At 47.5% G+C, this 24,841-nt stretch overlaps 1 protein-coding gene across 1 annotated transcript in view; it reads left to right on the top strand.

Moving 5' to 3' along the window:
• The first annotated feature begins 1,029 nt into the window (after window positions 1-1,029).
• Window positions 1,030-24,841, top strand: part of Setd7 (SET domain containing 7, histone lysine methyltransferase) — a 44,311-nt gene continuing 20,499 nt past the window's right edge. Inside the window, exons 1-3 of the mRNA XM_006977589.4 lie at window positions 1,030-1,454; window positions 11,331-11,460; window positions 20,935-21,136. Coding sequence (XP_006977651.1) covers window positions 1,415-1,454; window positions 11,331-11,460; window positions 20,935-21,136 — 372 coding nt within the window. The 5' untranslated portion in view covers window positions 1,030-1,414. The remainder of the gene's footprint in view (window positions 1,455-11,330; window positions 11,461-20,934; window positions 21,137-24,841) is intronic.

Below are 24,841 nucleotides of genomic sequence, written 5' to 3'. Positions count from 1 at the left end.
TTGGAAGTGCTTTGAAATCGTGCCTCAATCATTGTTCAGCAAATCAAATGGAACAACTTTCTTTGCTTCCTGCCCCACCCCTCCCATCCGCCGCGGTGGCTGTTCTTGGCAGAAGGCCAGACCGGCACCCGGTAATTCCACGGTACATTGTGTACATCTGCATCCATTTAACCCGCTATTTAAAGCGGCCCTTCACTGCCACCTGTAAGAGGTAGAGCCATAATGGCACTCTGAAGTGGCTGGGGTGGGGACCCGGATTTTCTTCCCTCAAAGACGCCTGAATCTGCGAAGTGGTTGGCACTTGGAGAAACCAGAAAGACATCTAGGGACATCACACGGACAGGACAGGAGGCGACAGGAGGCGCGCTAGACACGGGGTCCTGGCTCCAGCTCTCCACTTGGTGGCTCCATCTCCAAGAAAAGGGCGAGAGGGGACCTGCCAAGCCTCGGGTGAGGCCTGATTACCAGCCTGCTACTATTGGGTTTGGTGAAATCCTGACTCTCCCCAGCGGCCTGGAGATGCTAAAGAGGGTGGAGACTGGGGACTCTTGGGTGGGACCTGCAGTCGGGCGGAATCCGGAGCGCAGGTCGCCCCCTTGGAGTCTGGGAAACTGGATTGCGGAAGCAAAGCTGGGCCCTGGGGGGCACCTGCGCTCCTGTGCGCGCGGCACTTGGTAGCTCCGGGTGGTGGCAAGCCGGGTGAAGTGGGAGCGCGAGGGCGAGGGGAAGTCGAGGCTCAGGTGCATCAGAAAGGCTCCCTTAGGTCCGCGTGAGCTCTAGCTATCCTGGAGGGGGATAGTGATCGGGAAACCCTGCACCGCACATTTCCCAGTCACCGGTGGCTGCGCTCCGAGCCCCCGCCAACCCCAGGGCGGATACCCCCGCGATCCCCAGTGCTATTGAGCAGCGGGCGGCGACCAGCACCGCGTGGCTGTCGCGCTTCGCGCCCGGCCAAAAGGTAAAACGCCGCCGGGCTTGCCCACAGCCTAGCAGAGGCGGCGCGGCCCCGAAGCGCCTTCGGTTCTAAGGATCCTCACTTCTGGGAAAGGACAGGGAACTGTCAATCAACGAGGGAGGGAGCGCACCGGCGCCGGGTGATGTCAGCGGATCAGCTGCTCCATAACAAAGAGGGGGTATCACAGGAGAAAGTTGCAGCGGCGGCTGCACCCCGGAGCCTCGGGGACCGGGGACGAAGGGAGGAGGGACGGCGGCTGCGGCAGCCGCGGCAGGCCGGGGAATTGAAAGGACTGTAGGGGGAGGCAGCGCGAGCCGCCCCGACTGCTCCTCCTCTTCCTCCCCCTCCTCCTCCTCCAAACTCGCAGGGCTTAGCCCCAGCGCTCGCTCAGCCGCCGCGAGCACCCGGAGGCACGGGAACCGGCCGCACGGCCCGGTGCTGGGCAGGGTCGCAGCCGCCATGGATAGCGACGACGAGATGGTGGAGGAAGCCGTGGAAGGTACTACCGGCATTTCTCCAGGACCTGGGGGGTTGGGGGAAGCGCCTGGGGCCGCGAGCGCCAAAAGAGTGGCGGTCTGCGACGCGCGCCGGGCCGGGCCGGGCCGCTGGTCACCACGGTCCCCAAGCGGGTGGCCGGTCGCTCGGCTCGGGCGGGGGCTGCACTGCCACCGCCACGCCGCCGGGAGCGCGCGGGGCGCGGCGGGGCACAGGCGGAGAATGGGGCCCCGCGGGGTCCGAGGCCCTGGGAAGGCTCGGCCCCCGCACCCTAACCGGCTACAGCAGCATCCTCCCTGGGAGTTGCGAAGCTGCCCCAGCTCCTCGGCCTCGGTCCTTGAGGGGGATGGAGGAGGGGAGGGCGCCGGAGGGCAGTCCCTTGAGGCCGGCGATCTCCGAGGAGCAGCCGCGTTTCAGCCACCTCGACTTCCCCTCTCCGACCGCCTGCCCTTTCCTGGCTAAGTCGCTGCGTCCCGCGGCCACCAGGGCCGTGTCTAGGTGGGTCTCCCATCGCAACGTACCCGGCTGCACACCAGGCACATGGCAGCCCCGGCCGCTCCTCCGAAAAAAAAAAAAAGATGAAATCATCGCTAGGTAGTGCATACTACCGCTCCCCACCGGGCTCGAACGCTCGGCGTCCCGGAGGCGGCCAGCCCGGGTCTGCGCTGCCCCCGGGCGAACTCATAGCCACCCGATCCCTCCCCCTCCCTGATTCCGAGCAGGGTGCGGGCGCTCAAGCCGGGAACCAAATTGCTGGGTGACACTTAACTTTCTGAATTCCGAGCTGTTGGTTGCGGGTGATATCACCGCCTGGGTGTCAGGTTTCTCCGCCCCTTCTCCAGCACCCCTCCCCCGACTTTTGTCGCCACAATGTTTTGCTGAGTTTCTCCGCCTCTTTTTTTAGCCCCCAACTTCTAAAAGACGCGGTGGGGACGTTATACAACCTCGTTGTTTGTGTCGTGAGAGGTTATGATTTTGTAACAATGAACACTGTAAAACACTCTTTAGCGTATTTATTATTTATTTCATCCTATCCCAGATAATGTGCCCGTGATGTTTTGCAAGATTGAGCGGTGTTGTTCGGGGATTTGTTAAACGGAGCATCTCAGTAAATAATTTTAAAGTCGCTGGTTGGATCTGGTTTTGATCTAATTTGTATAAACAGGTTCTGACAAACGATAAAGGAAAATAAAGTGGAGGAGCTTCACAATGCATATGGATATGCATTTGTTAGTGCTACATTGGGAGAAATCCCATTTTGATGTGCTCATAAACATAACTGCTTTTACAGGCTGCTGGAGGATTAGGGTGAGATGAAGTGGAATAATTTTTTTTTAAATTCTTGGAAAGGCATCCATTCTAATTTAAGTTGTAAAACTTATTTCTTCATTTAGTTTTAAAAAACAATTTTAAAGTGCATGGTTTTCCTTGTAACTTTAAAGGAGAATAGAAATGTTATGAATTCACAAAGCTTATATTTCTCTAAGTAAACTCAAAGTTGAGATTTAGTGAGGCCCGGAGGACTCAGCCCCAGGAAGCTTTCTTTAACTTTCAACTTATTGACTACTTGTACCTTTTTGTTATGATAGAAAAAAAGTTCTTAGCAGATTGCTAGAGGAATAAAAATTCCTCCTTTTTTTTAAAATAGTATATTTTTAGGTTTTTTAAAACTTATTTATTTTTATTTCATGTGCAATGGTGTTTTGCCTGTGTGTATGTCTGTGTGAGGATGTTGGATCCCCTGGAACTGGAGTTACAGGAAGTTGTAAGCTGCCATGTGGGTGCTGGGAATTGAACTCGGGTCCTCTGGGAGAGCAATCAGTGCTCTTAACCACTGAGCCATCTCTCCAGGCCCTCCTCCTTCTTTTTATTATTTTTGTTGTTGTTTTATTTTTTTTTTTACTTAAAAAACAAAAAACAAAAAAAACCCAAACCATTCATCACAGATAGTGCCCCAAACTAAGGCACTTTCCTGTGTTGCCGATTAGAAAATGTGCCCTGATACTTATGATCCTAGCACTGGCATGTAAACAAAACAAAAACCTGGCCTGGCAGCACACATCCTTGCATGTGGAGGTGGAGGCAGGAGGCAACAGGTCAGGAGTTCAAGGTCATCCTCAGCTGCATAGCAAATTTAAAGCCAGCCTGAGCTACATGAGACCCTGTCTCAAAATAATAGTTTTAAAAGTATGTTTCCGTGTTGATTGTGAGCTATTCCGGTGGATTCAAATTTCTTTACATAAACAGGGAGGCTTGTTGGATAGGCTGAGCAGACAGGAGTTCATTTGAGCAAGAAAGGCATCATTAATAATTATGCTGCCACAGCAGGCTCGAACCCTGGCATGTCTTGGGCAGCCACTCAATTTTACCTAAAAGTAAAGAAGTAGAGTAATGCCGGGCGTTGGTGGCGCACGCCTTTAATCCCAGCACTCGGGAGGCAGAGCCAGGCGGATCTCTGTGAGTTCGAGGCCAGCCAGGGCTACCAAGTGAGCTCCAGGAAAAGGCGCAAAGCTACACAGAGAAACCCTGTCTCGAAAAACCAAAAAAAAAAAAAAAAAAAAAAAAAAGAAGTAGAGTAACTTTCTTGTTTTGCTTTTTGTGGTTTTATTTTATTTTGAAACAGAAGATCTCTGTAGCCCACGCTGGCTTTGAACTTTGAGCATTCCTCTACCTGAGTGCTGGGATTACAGGTGTGAGCAACTATACCTGGATGTTTAAAAGAACAATAACAAAAATTTTATTTATTTATTTTGCTGTGTGTTTTAGGCAAGCAATATGCCACTGAGCTACATCCCCAGCCCAAAAGTAACTTTTAAGATTTTAAAGTCCTTAGGAAAGCCAGGAGTAGTGGCGCATTTGTGTAATCCCAGGTACTTGGAAGGCTGGGGTAGAGCATCACTTGAGGCTGGGATACTAGCAGAGATAGACTAACAGAGCCTGGACCAATAGTTACATTCTATCTTTGAAAGAAAGAAAAGGAAGGAAGGAAGGAAGGAAGGAAGGAAGGAAGGAAGGAAGGAAGGAAGGAAGGAAGGAAGGAAGGAAGGAAGGAAGGAAGGAGAGAGAAAGAAAGACCAAAGAAGAAAGAAAGAAAGACCAAAAAAAGAAAGACCAAAAAAGAAAGAAAAAAAGAAAAGAAAGGTAGAGAAGAGGGCTGGAATGACGGCTTGGTGCTTATGAGCATTTCATTTGGTTTTGCAGGGGACCTGGATTTGGTTCCCAGCACCCACATGGCAACCTACAACCACCAGTAACTCCAGTTCTGTGCGCAGCACCACTCACACATATAAAATAAAATAAAAGTCAGAAAAGGAAAAAAAGCCTCATCTCAGGCTCAGGTTTGCAGGGTTCCTGGAGCAAGGGTGTGCTTGCAGGAAACTGCATCCTTGGGCCTTGGCACTTTGCACTGCTCTTTGCTTAAAATCTAACACACATCTCTGAACCGGTTTAAATGGCTGTGATCGCTTCCTAAATAGAAACTAGTCTGGGTTCAACACCAGCTACTCCACTCTGCACGCACACTGTCTTCTCGCTGGCTTCCTTGTCACGGCTATTATTATCATCGTCTCTGTAACTGTTTAGCTCTTATTGTGTGCAGAGTCTGTACTAAGTGCTTCTCAGACATTATCCATCCGTCTTAGGAGGTGGATTCTATATTATCCTCATTTTACAGGGAAACTTAGAAGAGGTTCAGAATACCTGTCAAAGAAGGGAGATAGGCTAGACTTGAGAAATAATTAATTCCTTTGTCAGTTGCCCTACTGGTCTTTTTTTTTTTTTTTTTTTTTTTTTTTTTTTTTTTTTTTTAAAAAACAGGGTTTCTCTGCATAGCTTTGGTGCCTGTCCTGGATCTCGCTCTGTAGACCAGGCTGGCCTCAAACTCACAGAGATCCACCTGCCTCTGCCTCCTGAGTGCTGGGGTTAAAGGCGTGCGCCACCCGCCGCCCAGCATCCCATGTTATTTCTACTGCCTGCTTACTTACATTTATTCCTTCTTTCCTTTCTTTCCTAACAATGTCCCCCTCTGTATTTTATAGCCCAGGCTAGCCTAGAAGTCATTATATGGCACAGGCTAGCCTGGAACTCACTCTGTAGTCCGGTCCTCCTGCCTCAGCTTCCTAAATGCAGAATGATGACATGAACCACCATACTCAGCTACATCTTCTTATCTTTTAAAAGTATTTCCCCCTTTTAAAAAATTTTTTGCTTAAATTCATTTATTTTATGTATATGAATGTTTTGCTTTGTGTGTGCATCATGTACATCCTGGGACTGGCATTGTGGATATCTGTGAACCACCATGTAGGTGCTGGGAATTGAACCCCAGGTCTCTGCAAGAACCGCGCACGCACACACAATTCCTTGCAGCCTAGAGAAGTAGATAGGATAAGACTTCCCTAAGGAGGAGACTGACCTGAGATCGGCGGTTGATGAGTGAAGGAGAGAGGTGTGCAATTGTTTGGCCCATCCAGAAGATACTCTTTGACTCTAGCTGAAACATGGGGCTGAAAAGAAGAAATGACACCCAAGGGGGAGATGGGAACCGGAAGCTGGGTCACAGGCTGAGAGCGTAGGCTGGATGTTGGGAGGAAGAGTGACAGGTCAGAGCTCTGCTCGGCAAGTTCGACCGTCTGATGTGGCAGGCAGTTGGAGGGCTGAAGCAAAAGCTGAGGCCATCACCTAGAGGCTCTTGTGGGTATCAGACGTGCAGTTATGAGGGCAGAAAGTAAAAAAGAAAAGAGCAGCCTGGAGATGGAAAGACACACTGAGGGAAAGCATCCGAGTCCTCAGGACAAGGAACCAAGGTGAAAGCGAGTAGCTCCGTGTTCTACTGTCCCAACAGCCTCAAAACAGTACAGATTCTTTTTATTAGCAGCACCAACGGTCCGATCCCGTCTGTCTCTTACATGCGGCTCTGTTGTGAGCCTGGGACAGTGTGCAGTGTCCTGACTGTACCCATTCCAAGTGGGCCACACATGAAAACTACGACCCTCACCAGCTGACGTTTGAGCTCCTGAACCTTTCACAGCCAGTGGGAATGCATCACGAGGAAGGCACGCTCCTTGCATTAATAAGCTTGCCTTTTCTTAAATGATTTTGGGGGGGGAGGGGCAGTGTTTTGTCAGCACAACCAGCAGTATGCACACATAGATCGGGGTCTCTTGTTCTGAGGGAAACAGAAGCACAGCACTGTCAGATCTCTGTGAGTGAGTGGGAGATGGTCAGGGACCCACCTCCGATCCACGGCCAGTACTGTAACAGACTAAGCTTATCAAGTTAAGAAGGAAAAACAAAACCTCTGCTCAGAGGTAGCTTCAGGGGGAAATTTTTAACATTCTGTTCATTTGGTAGATAAAAATATTTAGAACAAAATGGGGGGGGGGCGGATTAGGCACGTTACTTTTCCTTGGCTACCATTCAGTCTGTCTGCGGACAGGTCCTGGGGGGCTCTCTTGCTGGGACTGTGTTCTTAGCACAAAGCGGTCATTCCAGTGAACTTGGCCTGTCGTGCGGGCCTGGTGCCCGCCTTCTGTGTGGTGGGAACTGGCCTGGAAGGGGGTTGGCTGACTCGGCGCATTCTATAGGCTTCAGCGAGGACTAGAGTTTCCACACGGAGTTAGGCCACACAGGCAAGGGATAGGAGTTCCCCAGCAGGGTCTGATCGGGAATCTTGGCAATTTTCCACAGCCTGCCCACAAAGTCTCCTGCACCTCTCTATAGGCAGCCTGGGCGCTGCGAGCAGTTTTGTTTTGTTTTTTTTCATTCGTTTGTTTGTTTTTAAAGATAATTTCTGAAGTTGAAAAGTTATACAAAAATCACAGTACTCCCTTTAGCTCAGTAGTACACAGTCATTAACATGGTCACAAAACTTGAAACATTGATTTTTTTTTAAAATATATAGTTTCTTTTCATCATACTTGGCGCTGGGTTATGTAAGAGTATTTTCATACAAGTATGTGGTGTATGTGGAATATATGGCCCTAAACTCCCCTGCCTTCCCCTTGGTCTCTTCTGCTCCCCTAAACAGTTTCTCTTTCACTTTCTTTTTAAATTACTCCCATTATTTATGTGTATACTGGTGCCCGGGGAGGGCAGGAGAGGCTGGGGGGGGGGAGCTGTCCCTGGAGCCGGAGTTGCAGGCATTTGGAATCCGAAAGCCCTGTGCCTGCCCTGCGGTATCTCCAGTGTGCAGAACTACCTCCTCCTGCCATCAGAAAGGAGAAAGGGTGCCCAGGCTGTTCGACTTTCGCTAGACAAAAAGGGCATTGGTGGGTTTGAGGCAGCGGCTTCTCGTTTAGAGTGGTCAGCATTCTCTTGCAGGTCACGGGGTAATGCGTTGTCATCTGTTGGGAGATCTGAAAGGGGTCACAAGAAAGCTTAGCCCCACACACACACTGGCCCCAAAAAGTAGCTTCAGGGTTGTTTCTTTCTCTGGATGGTAGCCTCCTCTCCGTTAGGCTGGCTGCTGAGGTTGTGAGACCACATAACCTTGTCGTCCAGCAGCATTTGAATACGAATTGTGCCAAGATCCCGCGCAGCACTGACGTTCAAAGGCAGCGGGATTGGAACAACCTCATCTCTCGCCTGGCCTTTTCTGCCTTGCAAGTCTTTTTGTTGTTATTGTTTTGACTGGGGCTGTTTGTTCTGTTCCGTTCTGTTCTGTTGAGTTGTGTTGTGTGTTAGAGACAGAACGTTATGCAGCCCAGGCTGGCCTTGCTGTGTGCTGAGACCCCAACAGGAAGAGAGAAAGCTTTCACTAGCATGTCCCGCCTTTGGCTTTGCTGATGTTTGGGGTAGCTGCTTAGCAGTTTTGCAGGCCCAGAAAACTACAATAAGTGTGGAGTTTTGGATATTCTCTCTAGTTCCTAATTCTTTCCATGGCCTGCACCTAAGGATGCAAAAGAAAGCGAGTCAAGATGGGAATCCTGCTGAGGTCCTGACAGATTTGAGAACTTGCACACCCAGCCAGACTAGCAGAGAATGGCCACCCGTCCCCGGATCTTCTTCCACGTGCACAAGGTCACCTGAGAAGTGGCTGCCATTCAGCAGTCCTCGGGGAAAGAGGGAAGGGGTTCCTTCTCCACTGGCCTGTTGCAGAAGGGGTCCAAATGGAACAGGGTGAGATTCTGGCGTCCTCTCACGCGGAGTCAGAACTGACCTCTGCCTGCTTTCAGTTACACAACACCTTCCATTTTTCTTTAATATCTGCGTTAAATGCAGAGGATGGCGCACCCTCAGCGTTTGATTCAGAAATAGGACGAGGGAGGAAGGGAAGTAGGAAGGATCACACTGCTTTCTCTCCCCTCGGTGTTCATGTTTATCGTTATGTTTCTCTTGATTTGAAGTGGAAAAACAATTTTATTAACAACCGCTGTTTAAAGTCTGAAGTGTGCGAACCTTTTTCCGTTGTGGGAGTTTCTCCAACCCCTCAGTAATTACTCTCCTGAGAGACTAACCTAATTATTCTGATATCTCTCCCTCTATCAGAAGTAGGACACTAAATTCATAGGAATGTTAATGGCTACATTTAATTGATTTCAATGTTTCATAAGAGAAAGCTTTTAGCTCTATATTGAGTATTTTTTATTATAAGAGAAAAAAGTAAATTTAATCTGTCTCAATAAAAGAATGTCATCAGTAGATAGTTAGAAAAGAGGTGTCCAAATTATTTCACATGACTCAGTGTCAGAATTACATCATGTAATTCAGTTTTTCTACCAAAAGAAGGCAATTTTGGACTAGTTCCCTGCTGACCATTGACTCCCTGACCCTTGTAGGAAAAGTTTGTGTTTAAAGAAGAGAACTAACCTGTCTGTGGTGTGTTCACATAGCCATGTCCGGCTGTCCAGCTGTGGTGTGTTCACATAGCCATGTACAGCTGTCTGTCTGTGGTGTGTTCACATAGCCATGTACAGCTGTCTGTCTGTGGTGTGTTCACATAGCCATGTATAGCTGTCTGTCTGTGGTGTGTTCACATAGCCATGTACAGCTGTCTGTCTGTGGTGTGTTCACATAGCCATGTACAGCTGTCTGTCTGTGGTGTGTTCACATAGCCATGTACAGCTGTCCAGCTGTGGTATGTTCACATAGCCATGTACAGCTGTCTGTCTGTGGTGTGTTCACATAGCCATGTACAGCTGTCCAGCTGTGGTATGTTCACATAGCCATGTAGGGTTGGAGAAAAGGCTCATGCTAAGGGTACTGCTTGCTCTTGGGGAGGACCTTAGTTAGGTTCCCACCACTCACATGATGGCTCATCACCTGTAACTCCAGTTCCAGGGGATCCAATGGCCCCTTCTGGCCTCTGAAGGTTCCTACATGTGTATGGTGCACATAAACTCAACCAGGCACACACATACCCATAAGTAAACAAACAAATAATAGCATGTATTGTTGTACTATGTTCTAGGTAATTCATTCCATATAGTCAGGCAGAGTGATAAAACATTGCTTTTGGTTTTGCTGTTGTTATTATTTTATGGTGTAGTAGTCAGTAACAAAAAGAGCATTTTATTTCTTTATGACTCCTGCTTTCTTTATGACTCCTGTCTTTTTCTAAGTTTTGTCCTCCAGTGCCAGGGATTGCTTGCATTCCCAGGCATGCTATCTGAGCACTCTACCACTCGGTCCTTCCTTAGCCTGGTGTCCTAGCATCTTAAGACAAAAGTCTCAGGAGCTGAAAACATTCACTGTGGTGGCGAGGTTTGTGTGTTCATGCCAGGGATCCCTCTGGAAGCCACGTTTGTAGTTAATGTCCCTGCATTGCACCGTGTTTAATATTTTCACCCAGGATCCAGTTGTCAACCGGAGGGAAAAGACAGTCGAGTTTACTGCCTTTTTTTCACTCACCGCTACAAAATCTACTCACCCAGATGGTGGGGGGGATGCTAGTGAGGGGGGATGCTCCTGGGGTTTGCGAAACATGTAGGTGGTAACAAAGCACCCAGACACCTAGACGCTGGCTCCAGATGTGTGTTTCAGGCTGTGCAGTCGGCAACCAGGAAGCACCAGGAGGTCACAGGTGAGTGTAAGGACTGTTCCTGGGGTCCAAGATCACTATTTCAGAAGCAATGTGGGCACGGTCATCTCCACTTACACATAACCCTCTGACACAGGGAGTATGAAAGGCTGCCGTTAAACGCTCAGAGCTGAAATGATTTTCTAAAGTAGAGCACTTAGTGTTAGCTTAAGTTTAAGCTTAGGAGGACTCTCAGTAACAAAGAATTAACTATTCGGGCAGTTTTAGACTCGTGACTCTCTCCTTCGCTTTCTGAATGTAAAATCAAATGGTGTGTCCCGACTCCACTAGTGCTCAGTACCACACTCTAGGGTAACATATAAAATCATATTGCATGCTTGCAACATGTAAGAGCTGCGGAGTAGTGGATGTGACGACAAGACTCAGTGCCACCTGAGCCACATTTCAGTTGAGGAGAAGCTGGGACATCCATTCCACACATAAGGACTACAGGGAAGTGGTAACCAGTACTGCTGATGGCCCTACTGATAAGTCCCAGTCCCAGACAAGCTGGCACAAACTCCAGGTCTTCAAACGTGCCCGGGCCTTTCTGTGTGTGTGGACCTGACTGGTATGAAGTTCTGCATGTGTAGTCCTTTCAAGACACAGAGGCCGGGACTGGGGCTATGAATGGCTCCGCAGTTAAGAGTCCTTGTTACTCCTGCAAATGACTTGAGCTCAGCTCCCAGCACCCATGCTGAGCCGCTCACCGCCACCGCTGTCTGTAAGTCCAGATGCAGGGGAATCTGATGCCCTCTTCTGGCCTCCATGCAAAGACTGGGCACCTTGGGCAGTTCTGAGCTGACGCGGTTGCATCATGTGGCTGGTGCTAAGGTGTGGCCTGTGCCTGTCTTTCCCCAGGGCACCTGGACGATGATGGATTACCACACGGGTTCTGTACCGTCACCTACTCCTCCACAGACAGATTTGAGGGCAACTTCGTGCATGGAGAAAAGAATGGACGCGGGAAGTTCTTCTTCTTTGACGGCAGGTAGTCCTCGCCGCTCTGTTTTGTTTAGGGTTGGAGGAGGTGGCGGGGTGGTGGTGGTGGTGGTGGTCTCCAGCTATTTTCAAAAGAAGGAATGATACAAATGCAAGAATGCAATGAAAAGTTTGTATACACCTCCTGCAAAAGGTGGGTGAGAGTAACCCCAGCATGTGTGCAAGGCTTTGGTGACCAGAAATGGCGGTGGTGGCTGTGCGGAAGCCAGCCTAAGGTGTGCTGAGCCTGGCGTGTGTCTGTCCAGGGATGTTCTGCCAAGCCAGATGCAGGGGCCCCATCTTGCACAGATTCATTTCAAATACAGTTCAAAAACTGTGACACAGCTCAGTGACATCACACAAGCCGGAACAAGAACTGACACCCAAAGTTGTCCTCCAACCTCCACGTGTACCGTGCCCCACACTCACACACAGCCATGTGCACAGGCACACACATCATATAACACACACACACACACACACACACACACACACACACACACAAATGCACACACACACACACACAAATGCACACACACACAAATACAATACCCACTGGATATCTGGTCCCCACAGGTCTCTTTCGAGGTGTTAGTATTGGTGCCTTCTCTTTCAGAATCCCTCTATCCAGAAAGTAATTCTCCTACTCCATTTCCATGGCAATTTAACCAAAGCTCTTTAACTGGAAAATGTCAATTTTTATTTTATGCTGAGATTATTTTTGTGTTCATTTCACAATGTATGTTTTTGTAAATGTCTTATTTGCCCTCCCCACCTGAGGAGAGTTTCCGAGTTCAGGATTTGTCTGACATCTACTGCGCTTCCCGACACTTTCCCTTAACTTGCTGCTTTTGAACAATGATAGTAAAGTCCTTGCCACGTGGATGTGGGAGCTGAAAACAAGTTAGAATTTATCCAGATGGCTGCACATACACACACAGGCACACACATGAGCATATTCATACTTTAAATTTGGTAGTTAGATAAGGATAGCCAACAACTGACTGACTCGTAGGGAAAATAATCCAGCAAATGGATTGTATTCAGTGGCATTTACCTACTGGCTTTACAGACCTGGTGTAGAAGAGCATTAATGAGCTACACTGAGCTTGTTATGGGCTAGACTGAGCATTTGAGCCAAATGTGCCAAAAATGCACTCCCTGTTAAACACAAGAAATGGAACCCTTAGTAAGCAGATAGGGACCAAGACTCCCCATCAGGAGCCACACGGTCTGGAGCCTGACACTGGATGTGTATAGTCCTGAGGACACTGTGGAAATGTTTTTCTGGTACTGAGAATGATATCTGCACCTCAGATTGTCACCTCTAATCTGGATGTTTAGTACAGTTTAACTGTTCTCAGTTCCACCAAAATGTGTAAACCTGGAGCCAGAACGTGTCACTAGCCTAGGACTGGAAGAAGAAAAAGAAAAATCAAACAAACCCAGAGGCCTCTACTTTCAGGAGTATGTGGAATGGTAATATCAGGGAGTCGTGGGGTCTGTAGCCCAAGACAAAAGCAAGGTAACTTATCATATGTATGGTTATTCCTCGGAACTGGGGACTGAACCAGGGCCTCGTGATGCCAGGCAAGTGTTCTACCACCGAGCTTCATCTCCTGCTCTTTCAATGCTGTTTCTAGTCGCCTGGCTGTCCTCAGACCCACTGTCCTCCTGCCTCGTCCCGGAGAGTACTGGGATCACCAGTGTGTGCCATAGAACCCAGAGTGGAAACGTCGATTGTCAGTGCTTTTCTTGGATATGCCGACTAGTTTCCAAAGAATTTGCTACTGCATGCCTTTATTTTTCTGTACCCAAGTCATTTTCTTTTGTGTGTGTGTGTATATGTATGTGTGTGTATGTATGTGTATGTGTATATGTGTCATTTATGTGTGTGTGGTATGTGTGTGTGGTACACATGTGCACACACATGGAGAATTTTTAAAAATTCCATTATTGTTACCCATTGCCATGAACCTTGATTTTATGGAATTTTTTATTGCATTAATTTATTTGTTGGGAGGGGCTAGACATGCCACAGTGTGTGGAGGTCAGAGGACAACTTGCAGGAATTGGTTCTCTGCATGTGGGTGCCGGAGATGAAGCTCGGTCGTCGGACTTGGTGGCAAGTACTTTACCCACCCAGCTATCCAGAAGGCCACATCTTGGTGTGTTTTGAGACAGGATCTCTCCCTGGCTTGAAACTCACCAAGTAGGCTAGGCAGAGATTCCAAATCCACACCGACACATTGGCTTTGGTTTTTAAGTGGTTCTGAGGGACCAGCGCACATCCTCATGTGCAAGGGAAGCCGTTTGCTGACTGAGCTATCACCCCGCCTCCCAAAGTCATGACTTCCTGTGCTGATGTGTCCTGCTGAGCAGGATCCCTGTGGGCTGAGGGGCGATGAGGACATCTAACATTTCCCACCTTCTTACAAGGCGCTTGATTCACATCTCAGAGACGCTGTGTGGAAATGAACTTTTGAAGTCACGTGTTCCCGCCTCTCATGAGGCAGCATTGTTTCTGTGTTCCTGCTGTCACTGGGCTCTTACTGGAACCGAGCAATAAATACATTCGGACTTACAATCCCACCTCATTTATGAGGGAACTAAGGCTGAGAGAGGCTGAATAACTTCCCCAGAGTCCCCTAGATCGTAAGAGTTAGAGTCGAGGTGAATTCATTTCTATGTTTCCTTCCTTCCTTCCTTCCTTCCTTCCTTCCTTCCTTCCTTCCTTCCTTCCTTCCTTCCTTCCTTCCTTCCTTCTTTCCTTCCTTTCTTTGAGACAGGATCTCATGTAGCCCAGAGTGGCCTTGCCCTCACTATGGAGCTGAGCATGATCTTGGCTCCTAATCCTCTTGCCTCTACCTCCCAAGTGCTGAGATTACAGGTGTGAAACACTGACTAAGTTCATTTTTAGAGGCAACACTTTTTATTCTATCTGCACTCCATTCTGAACAGAAGCGAGGAAATAGTGATGAATCTGTTTCCTTTTTTCCATGCTTTCTTTGTTTTCTTTAAGGTCATTTCTTTTTGGTTTTTCGAGACAGGGTTTCTCTGTGTCGCTGGAGCCTGTCCTGGAACTCAAGTTGTAGCCCAGGCTGGCCTCGAACTCACAGAGATCCGTCTGCCTCTGCCTCCTGAGTGCTGTGATTAAAGGCGTGCGCCACCACTGCCCGGCTAAGGTCACTTCTTAACTATTTGATTGGTTGGTTGGTTGGTTGGTTGGTTTTTGTTTTGTTTTGTTTTGTTTTCTGAGGCAGGGTTTCTCTGTGTAACAGCCCTGCTGTCCTAGAACTAGCTCTGTAGACCAGACTGACTTTGAACTCACAGAGATCCACCTGCCCCTGCTTCCCGAGTGCTGGGATTAAAGGCGTGTGCCGCTGCCACCGCCACCACCAGCAGCTAGCTTGTTTTCTATAGGTGTGTTAGCACTTGCTAGGAGCCCGGGAAATTGATGAAGGTGTTCCTGAAGAGTCATCTTCTTTGATAGTGACCTCCCCAGACTCCTATTTTCTCATTTGTAGGATGGGGATAAATGGTTGAATGAGAAAAGCAATCAAAAGACCTCGGAAGGCATGGCACCCCTGGCAAGTGCCTGGGGGATGGGGGATGGGGCTGGTGACCAGTCCTGAGGTTACTCTAATCTTGGTTGATTCCGGCGGCCTAGAAGACTACTTGTTAGGAAAAACATCGGTGTCAAATGTATTAATGTTGCTACAGTCACACACCAATCAACTGCTCCAAAAGCTGTGCCTCCCCCACCATTCACCCCCATCAGCAAGCTAACAGTTCAGCACCAGACACCAACTGGTGTCACACATTCCAATCCGTTCCGACAATGTCTGCCTGGGGTAGTGCTCATCTCTCAGTTCTGGAGGGCTGAGAGCTTTGAGATGAAATGCTGTTAGATTGGTATGTGGTAAGGACCTGCTTCCTGGCTTGCAGATGGCCGCTTATCTTGTCACAGGCTGGAGAAGGGAGCCAGGGAAAGCAAGCTCCCCGGTGTCTTTTTCTAAAGGCAGTAAGTGCACCCAAGAAGGCTCTGACTTCATAACTAACATCTCACCTCCAAGGACAGCCCCACTGGGAATTAAGGCTTCAAAGTACAGATTTTACAGAGGCGTGAACATTCAGTCCATAGCAGTACACTTCTTAGGGTTTTCTTTTAACAAAGAGGACTAAATTTTGCTAATTGCTGTTATTTTGAGCCTTAGTGATTGTCAGATTCTCTAGACTCACACATCCTCTGTGAAAGGATAAAAACAAAGGCAAGAGAGACTTTGAAGGTGCCCAGCATATGGCCAGACCGATTACAGAGCAGAACGTGCTCTGTTCTGCTTGCCCATCCCGCCTCCCGAGGCCGAAGGTGTTGGCTGGAGATGGCTTTCGCCTTCCTCGGTTTGCAGTATTAGATACCAATGCAGCCACACGAACAACTCCTAGAACAATGTTTTCAACCAAGCCACAATTTAGTTTGTTAGAGATGGGTCTTGAAAGTAGAATCTGATTCATTTGTACGTTTTTTTCCTCGACTCTTATATTGCTAGGACACACTAGCAGCTGTGTCCAAACTTTAATATTGGACACAGAGTCATTATCTACAAAAGTTCAGACTTGAAAAGCACAATATAATAGAGCCACCAAAAGGAAAAAGAAAAAGAAAACTGGAGCTTTAAGCAAATTTGAGATTTGGTGTTGGCCACATTCATAGCCACCCCAGGCCATGTGCAGCCCACAAGCTGCAGGTTATAGAACAATGGTTAGGCCGATGAGGTGGAGGACAGAAACTTCTCGGTCCCCAGACCATGCAGAAAAGCCAAGCTTCCTAAATACTTTCCTGTCTTCAGACACCATAGAGGTGACTTTCAAATGAAAATACAGTAATATTTAAATAAAATGCAGGTGCCTCAGTTGGGGTGAGCAGCTGCTAAGTTTCTCCACTATTTCAAGCTCTATCTCCTACTTTAATTGTTTTTCGAAACTTAGCACCTCATAAAATAAAAAGGCCTGTATCTGTGAGGAGAAAGAAGTGTGGTTAGACCGATGTTTTCATTTCCTCTCAGTTGTCCGGTTATGTGCTTCCAGTGCCATTGCCAGGAAACCAAGCAATCCAATGACCATTTTCGTTATTTCTTAATATGATCCTGAGGAGCCTGCCAAAGGTAAAAGGTAGCATGGGTAAGAATGTTAAAACCGGGCCTCGAGAGATGGCTCCACGGTTAAGAACGCTGGCTGCTTTTCCAGAGGACCCAAGTTCACTTCCCAGCACCCACATTAGATGGCTCACAGCCACCTGTAACCCCGGACGCAAGAGCTCTGACACCTTCTTCTAGCCTCTACACATACACACACACACACACACACACACACACACACACATACACAAACATATACAAACACACACACAAACATACAAACACACACACACACAAGCACACATACACACACAAACATACAAACACACATACACACCAAACACACACACACACACACACACACACACACACACACACACATAAAAAGAAAAAAGAAAATTAAAACAGAGCAGGAGCCACTAGTGGTGACCTATATCTACAAGTTCCAGCTCTTGGGAGGTAGAGGAAGAAGGATCAAGAGTTCACACTCATCCTCAGCTACATAGTGAGTTCAAGGCCAGCCTGAGTGAGTGAGACCTTGTCTCAAAACAAACAACAGCAAAATACAGAGCTGAGCATGATTTTACAAGACTGTAACCCCAACACTAAGGACAGAACAGAAGGTTCCTGAGGTTGAAGCTAGCCTGGGCTACATAGTGAGACCCTGTGACAAAGAGGGGGAGGGAGGAAAAGGAAAAGGATGGGGAGGGAGAATGGAAATGCATAATATTCACATAAAAATGTCAACCAAATATTTCAGATAAGAATAGTGAAAAGCTATACTTTCTGTAGCTTGGTGACATTTTGTTACAATGAACACATTGCTTTTTATTTTTAACATAAAAGATATCGATTCCTTCCTTCTCCCATTCAGTCGGGTCATTCATAAATTACTGCCGAAAGAGAAGCATCTTTCTTACCTCCCTAAAAAGGTAGCTTTAAGGGCTCTGGAATTGAGCCGAGCTGTAGAGCCCTTGACTGCCCTGCCTTCAGAGACTGCACTGTGCGTATGAAGTCAGCTGTGCAAAGAGGAAAAGCATTGTTCCTCTTGAGAGGGAACTGAGAATGGGCTCACAGGCAATGACAAGCCATTGGACACGGTTGGGACCGAGATCAAAACAAGATGACTCAGTGGGTCTGGGTGTGGAGGCGCCCCGCTTAGAGCCAGCACTCAGAGGCAGGTAGATCTCATGAGCTGGAGGCCAGCCTGGTCTATATGATGAGTTTCAGGACAGCCATGGGGGGGGGGGGGGGGCGCAACAAAAACAAACAGAACTATGACTCTGGTAAAAGCACTGATGCTCTGAGCTCCACATTAGGAGGAACAACTGATCCCCAAAGTTGTCCTCTTACCTCGTGTGCCAGCCCTGGCACGCGGGAACTCACACTCACAAAGATACGTGCAAGTCTGTGCTGGTTTCTTAACTTGTCTGAGACACCTGTGACTTGCAGATTCGGTCATGAATCTGAGAGGTATTGGCAGGCTTGTCTGTGGGGACGATACCCAAATACACACAGGAACATTTTGAATGCTGCTGGGAATCTCAAATCAAATGGGTTGCCAGAGCTAGCAAATAAAAACTTAGAACACTTGGTTAAATTAAAACTTCAGACCGCAACAACAAAGCATCCTTTTTATATTTATATCTTCTATCCGATATTTGGGATATGCACCTGCTGAAGTTTATAACCTGTATACAATTCAGACTTCACCGAGTATCTTGTATCTTTTTTTGGGGGGGAGGGGGCATGTGTTTCAAAACAGGGTTTCTTTGTATAGCCCTGGCTGTCCTGGAACTCACTTTGTAGACCACACAGGTCTCAAACTCACAGAGATGCCTCTGCCTTCTGCCTCCCGAGTTCTGGGATTAAAGGCATACACCACTACCACCCGGCTGCATTTGTGTCTTGCCTGACAGTCCCTCCCAGACAGGAAGAGGGATGGTTGACTCGCTTTCCTGTGCTGCACACATCACGCCATCAGTTGATTAGCAATCCTTCTCCGAGCAGCCTCTCCTTTTTAATTGTCTGAATCTAATGACAGTTGAATCTCATTAATTCGGCTTCACTGAATTTAGAGTTTTGATCATTTATGCAAAAGCTATGTTAAAGTACACTTCATTCCATTCAAGATTTTAATAAGCCTATTTGTCATTGATAATACAAACAAACGGGAGAGAACTATTTATCTCCTTGGGAGACCACAAATAGTGTAATTACAATGAAATGAGACGCTGTCACCGTTCAGGCTGTGCATTTCATTTAATAATTACAGATCATTCTCAATCATAAGACAGGACGTCACCAGGCAGAGTCAGGGACAGCCTGCTCAGTCCCTGTGCCTTGCTTTGCATTTTACCTGCCCCGGAACATGATGTGTGCTTGTCCTACTTAACCCAGGACGCAGTGCATGCTTGTCCCGACATAAGGTGTGTGTTCATCCCGCCGACCCAGAATGTGTCGTGTGTTTGTCCTGCGTGGCCTCTTGAGCAGTGTGTGCTTACAAGGCAGTACTGGTGGGCTGTACTGACGCCGGGCACCCTGCTGGCTGGAGCCCCAGACCAGGCTCACTATGTAGGACACATACCTTAACATGCTTACCAGCTGAATCTGTGACTAAAGCCTGGCTGTCAATCAAACCGTCTTTGTTTCTGAATACCAAGCATTTATGTTTTAATCTTTAAATTACACTTGTTTATTTTGTGGATATGTGCTATGTGTAGGGAGGGGTTGGCCTGCGTGTGGAAGTCAGAGTACGGCAGGCCTCAGCTGGCTTTCTCCTTCCATAACGTGTGTCCAGGGAATCAAATGCAGACCCTTGGGACTGGCGGCAAGTGCCTTTACCACTGAGCCGTATTGTTAACACTTACATTTAAAATTTTACAAATGGGAGCCGGGCCATGGTGGCGCACGCCTTTAATCCCAGCACTCTGGAGGCAGAGGATCTCTGTGAGTTCAAGGCCAGCCTGGGCTACAGGCGAGTTCCAGGAAAGGTGCAAAGCTACACAGAGAAACCCTGTCTCGAAAAACCAAAAAAAAAAAAATTACAAATGGTTTGTGCTGCGCTTCCCTTTATTACAAATGGTATTTTTGGTAAACTTACTTCTATTGCATGAGGATATTGGACAAAAAAAAAACGTATTTCCAAGTTTTCCAAATGTGTTTTCTGAGGACAGCGGTAGGCGAAGGATGGTAAAATGGCCTTGGGTGTGCTGTGAGCTTTCTTCCGGTCCAGCACCATGGGGCTCAGGCTTCGTCAGGCTGCGGATGGGGTGAGCAGGGTTGATCCCGCTGTCTCCCCCCTTTACCCCGCCATTCCTCTGTGTCCATGGTTGCGCACAGGAGCACATGTGTCCGGCTGAGTGTCACACACAGGACTCCATGAACAGCCTGTGCCACAAAAGTCCTGCAAGATCAACATGTAACCTAGGTAAAGAGGCAGCTGTCACATCTGGATTTGTTCATGCCTGCTTGTGTTGTTCACACATTGACAACGTCGTCTAATGGCACATTTTCCAGAGCCTGTCCCTGTCATTAAGGGACACATGACTGTATAACAAAAATAAGTCCTCATCAGTCTCCCATCAGGATCAGAGGGAAGTCTTTTGATTGGATGCCGGTTATCATTGCTACTGTGGAACAAAATATTAGTGACTTGGAAGTAAGATGGCCATTCACACAAGCTAAACCATGCTTGTGTGACTGAAGAGCCTTGCATGCAAGCCATCCAAGAGACTTGGAGCCCAGAGAGAAGCACAATGCTCGCTGTTGAGTAGATTTAACAGCAGAAATGCTAATGCCCCAATGTAAGCTGGGCATCTGCCTGGCCGTGGAGACATGGGTAGCTGAGACTTGTTCTCAGCTGGACCTGTGGCTTTTTTCTTCTCTCTTTCTTTTAGCAAAGAAAGAAATAAGATTCATAGGAATCAGGAGATTATAGGTTAAGGCTTCCTCAAACCCAGGGCCCTGGGCATGCTAGGTAAATGCTCTACTAACCAAGCAACATCACCAACTATTATTTGTCTCTCTCTGCATTTTTCCTGGCCATCTGTCTATGGGAATTTCAGATGTCCTGGATACATGAAAGGGTGGGAACAGAGCTGGGCATGTGAGTCCTCGGACCTGATCCTTTATTTTAAGATGACTTAGTGGGTAAAGGTGCTTGCCACCAAGCCTGACAACCTGAGTTTGATCTCTGTGATCCACACAGTGGAAAGAGAGAGCCAACAACAACCAAATATCCTCTACCCACTACCTGTATGCTAGAGAGAGACAGAGACAGAGACAGAGAGAACTATAGTACTGTGTAATCTGACTATTCCTTTCTGTTCTCCCTTACCTTGCAGCACCCTGGAGGGATTTTATGTGGATGATGCCCTGCAGGGCCAGGGTGTTTACACCTATGAGGATGGAGGTGTCCTCCAAGGCACATATGTGGACGGCGAGCTGAACGGACCAGCCCAGGAGTATGATACCGACGGGAGGCTGATCTTCAAGGGCCAGTACAAAGACAACATTCGACATGGAGTGTGTTGGATCCATTACCCAGTAAGCTGGCGCCTGCTCGCTATGAGGGAAAGGAACGTGTTTTAAGACAATGTTTTGACTCCCGATGATAAACAGTCAAATGTATTTGCTGCGAAGCCACAGATCAGTCGCTACAGATGAGTGTGTGAGGCTGACATGCCTGCTGTTGTTCACTGGGACTAGGCTTTAGATTGCTATTAATTACTCTTCTGAGTCACACTGAGTATTCCTGAGTATTTACTCATCACTGGCACAAACTAGTTTTATTGTGCCCTTTATAAAGTAAAAAAATAAATTGCTTTTAATTCCTTTGGCACGTAGAAAGAAGTGGTGGGATATTTCATCATTGAAATACATGTGAGGGATGGCTGGGTGGGATGATACATGCCTTCAATCCCAGAACATAGTGAGATCCTGGAGAGCCAGGACTGTGTAGAGAGACCCTGTGTCGAGAGCAGAGACAGAGAGAGAGGAGAGAAGAAAAAAAGAAAAAGAATAAAGAATAAAGAAATGCATATAGGGGAGAGACAGGCTCTCACTGTGTAATCTGGCTGGCCTCAAATGCACTCTGTAGACCAGGCTGTCCTCAAACTCTTCTGAGATCTACCTGTCTCTGCCTCGAGTGTTAATATTAAAGGCGTGCACCATCTCACCCAGCTCTTGCTAAATTCTATCTGGTCTCTTATACGTGAGACCGAATCCTTTCTGGAGTCACCACCCCACTGCAGCGTGACTTTTACATTCTCCTCACTATGAAGGTGCGTCATGGACTGCATTGCTTATGTTAAGATGATTTAACTTAACTTGCCTTCAAGTGTTTGGTAACAGTGCTGGCTTTGAATTCACTACAGCAAATAGATATGGCAAAGTCCATGGTTGGGAATTAATAATTTTTGTTTGCATTTCAAATGCTCCATCTGTTGTTGATGAATTTTAAAACTATGTTTTGAAAAGCAAACCTTAAGATATATTTTGTTTACTGTTTTATCATGTCCAGAGCTTAAGTGAAAATACCTTTCTGCTTACTCTAAATTATTAGTAAGACTGGCTAGGCACAGTGGTGCTTGCCTGGAATCTCCCAGCATTTGGGAATGGAGTCAAGAGCATCGGGAGTTCAAGGTCAGCCTCAATGACATACAGAGTTTGAGGTCAGCCTGGGCTATGCAGTAAAACTTTGTCCCAGAAAAGCAAATTATTACATGTAAAACAAAAAAAGTAATCCCGGGTAATTGTACTTGCACGCTGTTGTATTTATTTATGTCTTATTTGTGTGTGAGTATGCATGAAGTATAGGGCTGTGTGCGTCAGGCATGTGTGTGGCGGCAACCTGAGGACAGTTTGTGGACCCCATTCTCTGTTCCCACCTAGGGCCTGAGCTCAGGTCCCCAGGCTTATACAGCAAGCACCTTTACCCCACCCCCACCCCTCCGCCTCCCTGAGCCATCCCACCGGCTCACATTATTATTCTTTTTTTTTTTAAACAACATAAACAGCCTTTATACTTTTACTTTATTTCTTTAAGATCTATTTATTTATTTATTTTATGTATATGAGTTCTCTATCTGCATGTACGACTTTATGCCAGAAGAGGGCATCAGAACCCACTACAGATGGTTGTGAGCCACCGTGGGAGCTGGGAATCAAACTCATGACCTCTAGAAGAACAGCCAGTGCTCTTAACCACTGAACCATCTCTCCAGCCCCACAGTATTATTCTTTAGAAACCATTTAAGTAGCTAAGAAGATGGCTTATCAGATAAGCGCATTTGCTTCAAGTGTGAGGACCTAAGTTCAAATCCTCAGGAACCAAGTAAAAGGGCTGGCTGCCTTGGTCACTTATATACTCACAAAGCTCTCACTGTGGCGCTCTGGGGCTGGCACACCTCCAAGTTCAGGGAGACCCTGCCTCAAAGGAATAAGGCAGAGAGATAGAGCAGGACATCCAATGTCATCCAAATACAGTTGGTTTTTACTTATTTTTGAGACAGATTTTTTTTCTACATAGTCCTGACTGTCCTGGAGCTCAATGTGTAGACCAGGCTGGCCTTGAACTCAGAGATCCACCTGTCTCTGCCTCCCTAGTGCTAGGATTAAAGGTACACACGACAGTGCCCAACCACACAATTGCGTTTTTAATCAGTTAAGCTTGGCACAGATCATGCACCTGTAGACCCAGCTACTAGGGGAGCCTGAGACAGAAGGGCTTAAGCCTGGGAATTTGAGGCTGGGGAGATGGCTCATCAGTTAAGAGCTGCTGCTGTTCTATCGTGAGGGCTGGAGTTTGGACCCCCGCATCCACACTGGCGACTCTAGGGATTCAAGAGCTCTCTGTCTGTCTCCATCTCTGTCTCTGTCTCTGTCTCTGTCTCTGTCTCTCTCTGTCTCTCTGTCTCTCTCTCTCTCTCTCTCTCTCACACACACACACACACACACACAGAGAGAGAGAGAGAGAGAGAGAGAGAGAGAGAGAGAATTTTAAAAAGAAACTGTACTATTTTTTTTTTTTCTTTTTTGAGCTGAGGATCGAACCCAGGGCCTCCTACTTGCTAGGCAAGCGCTCTACCACTGAGTTAAATCCCCAACCCAGAAACTGTACTCTTAAGGAAAGAATGTGGTTAATCTTTGTCTAAGACTTGCCCAAACATTTAGGTATCCTCTTGGTCAGCTCTGACCCATCAGACATCATTTAGGTGACTGTCCAGGTAGAAGCAGACAAGCAGATGGACAGGTGCCAAGGTACCTACAGGTCCAGAAGGCTGGGAGTGGGCTTTCCGAGTGGCCAGGCTGAGCCCCACGATGCCTGTGCTGGGGCACCACTGACATTTGAGAGAGACTCGTCAGAAGGATGAGTGGAGCCCTGTGTAGGAAGAGGATGGGAGAGAGACGAAACAGGAATTCCCGGAGACTCCCACTCCCTGTCACTTTGCTACTGACTAGGATCAACTGAGGTCCCGTGATGAGATCGATGGTACACTGAGACCATTTCCTGCATTCATCTCGCTGAGTGGAGTCAAGTTTTGAAACCTATGTATGCAGTGACATCTTTAGAGAATATTTCGTGTGTTCTTTGACAATTTCGTACACATGTATACAACATGTCTTCATCATATGCACCCCCAACTCCGCTCCCCAACCCCACCAGACACCCCCAACATGTCAGCTCCCACCATCATGTTCTTTTCTCACTTTTTTTTTTTTATAATCCCTTGAGTCCCATTAGTACTTCTGCAGGTACATGGGTAGGGGCCAGCCACTGGAGCATGGGCGACCTATCAGCCACTATAGCTACATTTTGTTCCCTGGTCTTATCAATAACCAAGAGTGTACATAATGTCACTTATTCCTGTCTCAGTAAGCGACACAGAGGATCACCCCACATTGCAGCTTTGAGTAGCCGTTCCCAGATACTCGAGCTGAGGTCATTAACCAAGCTGTCTGAGGTGCCATAGTATCAAATTGTTCAGCAAGCTTACAAAGGACTCAGATTGGTAAGTTATGCAGTTAGGACTCCCAGGGGAGGGCCCCATCTTTTGCACCCTAAATTAAATTAGCCATAATGCTGTTGTGGCCTAGTTCAACTAACAAGTCTCAGTGAGATGGTTTCGTGAGTAAAGGCGTCTGCCGCTAAGCCTGGCGATATGATGGGCCCCCTGGGATCCACGTGGTGGGGGACTTCTGCAAGTTGTCCTCTGACCTCCACACATGCACCACAGTGCATGCTTACCC

Source organism: Peromyscus maniculatus, chromosome 6 (assembly GCF_049852395.1).
Source record: "Peromyscus maniculatus bairdii isolate BWxNUB_F1_BW_parent chromosome 6, HU_Pman_BW_mat_3.1, whole genome shotgun sequence".
Lineage (NCBI taxonomy): Eukaryota > Metazoa > Chordata > Mammalia > Rodentia > Cricetidae > Peromyscus > Peromyscus maniculatus.
The sequence above is the reverse complement of the archived record's forward strand: the minus strand, read 5'-3'. Positions and strand labels throughout refer to the sequence as shown.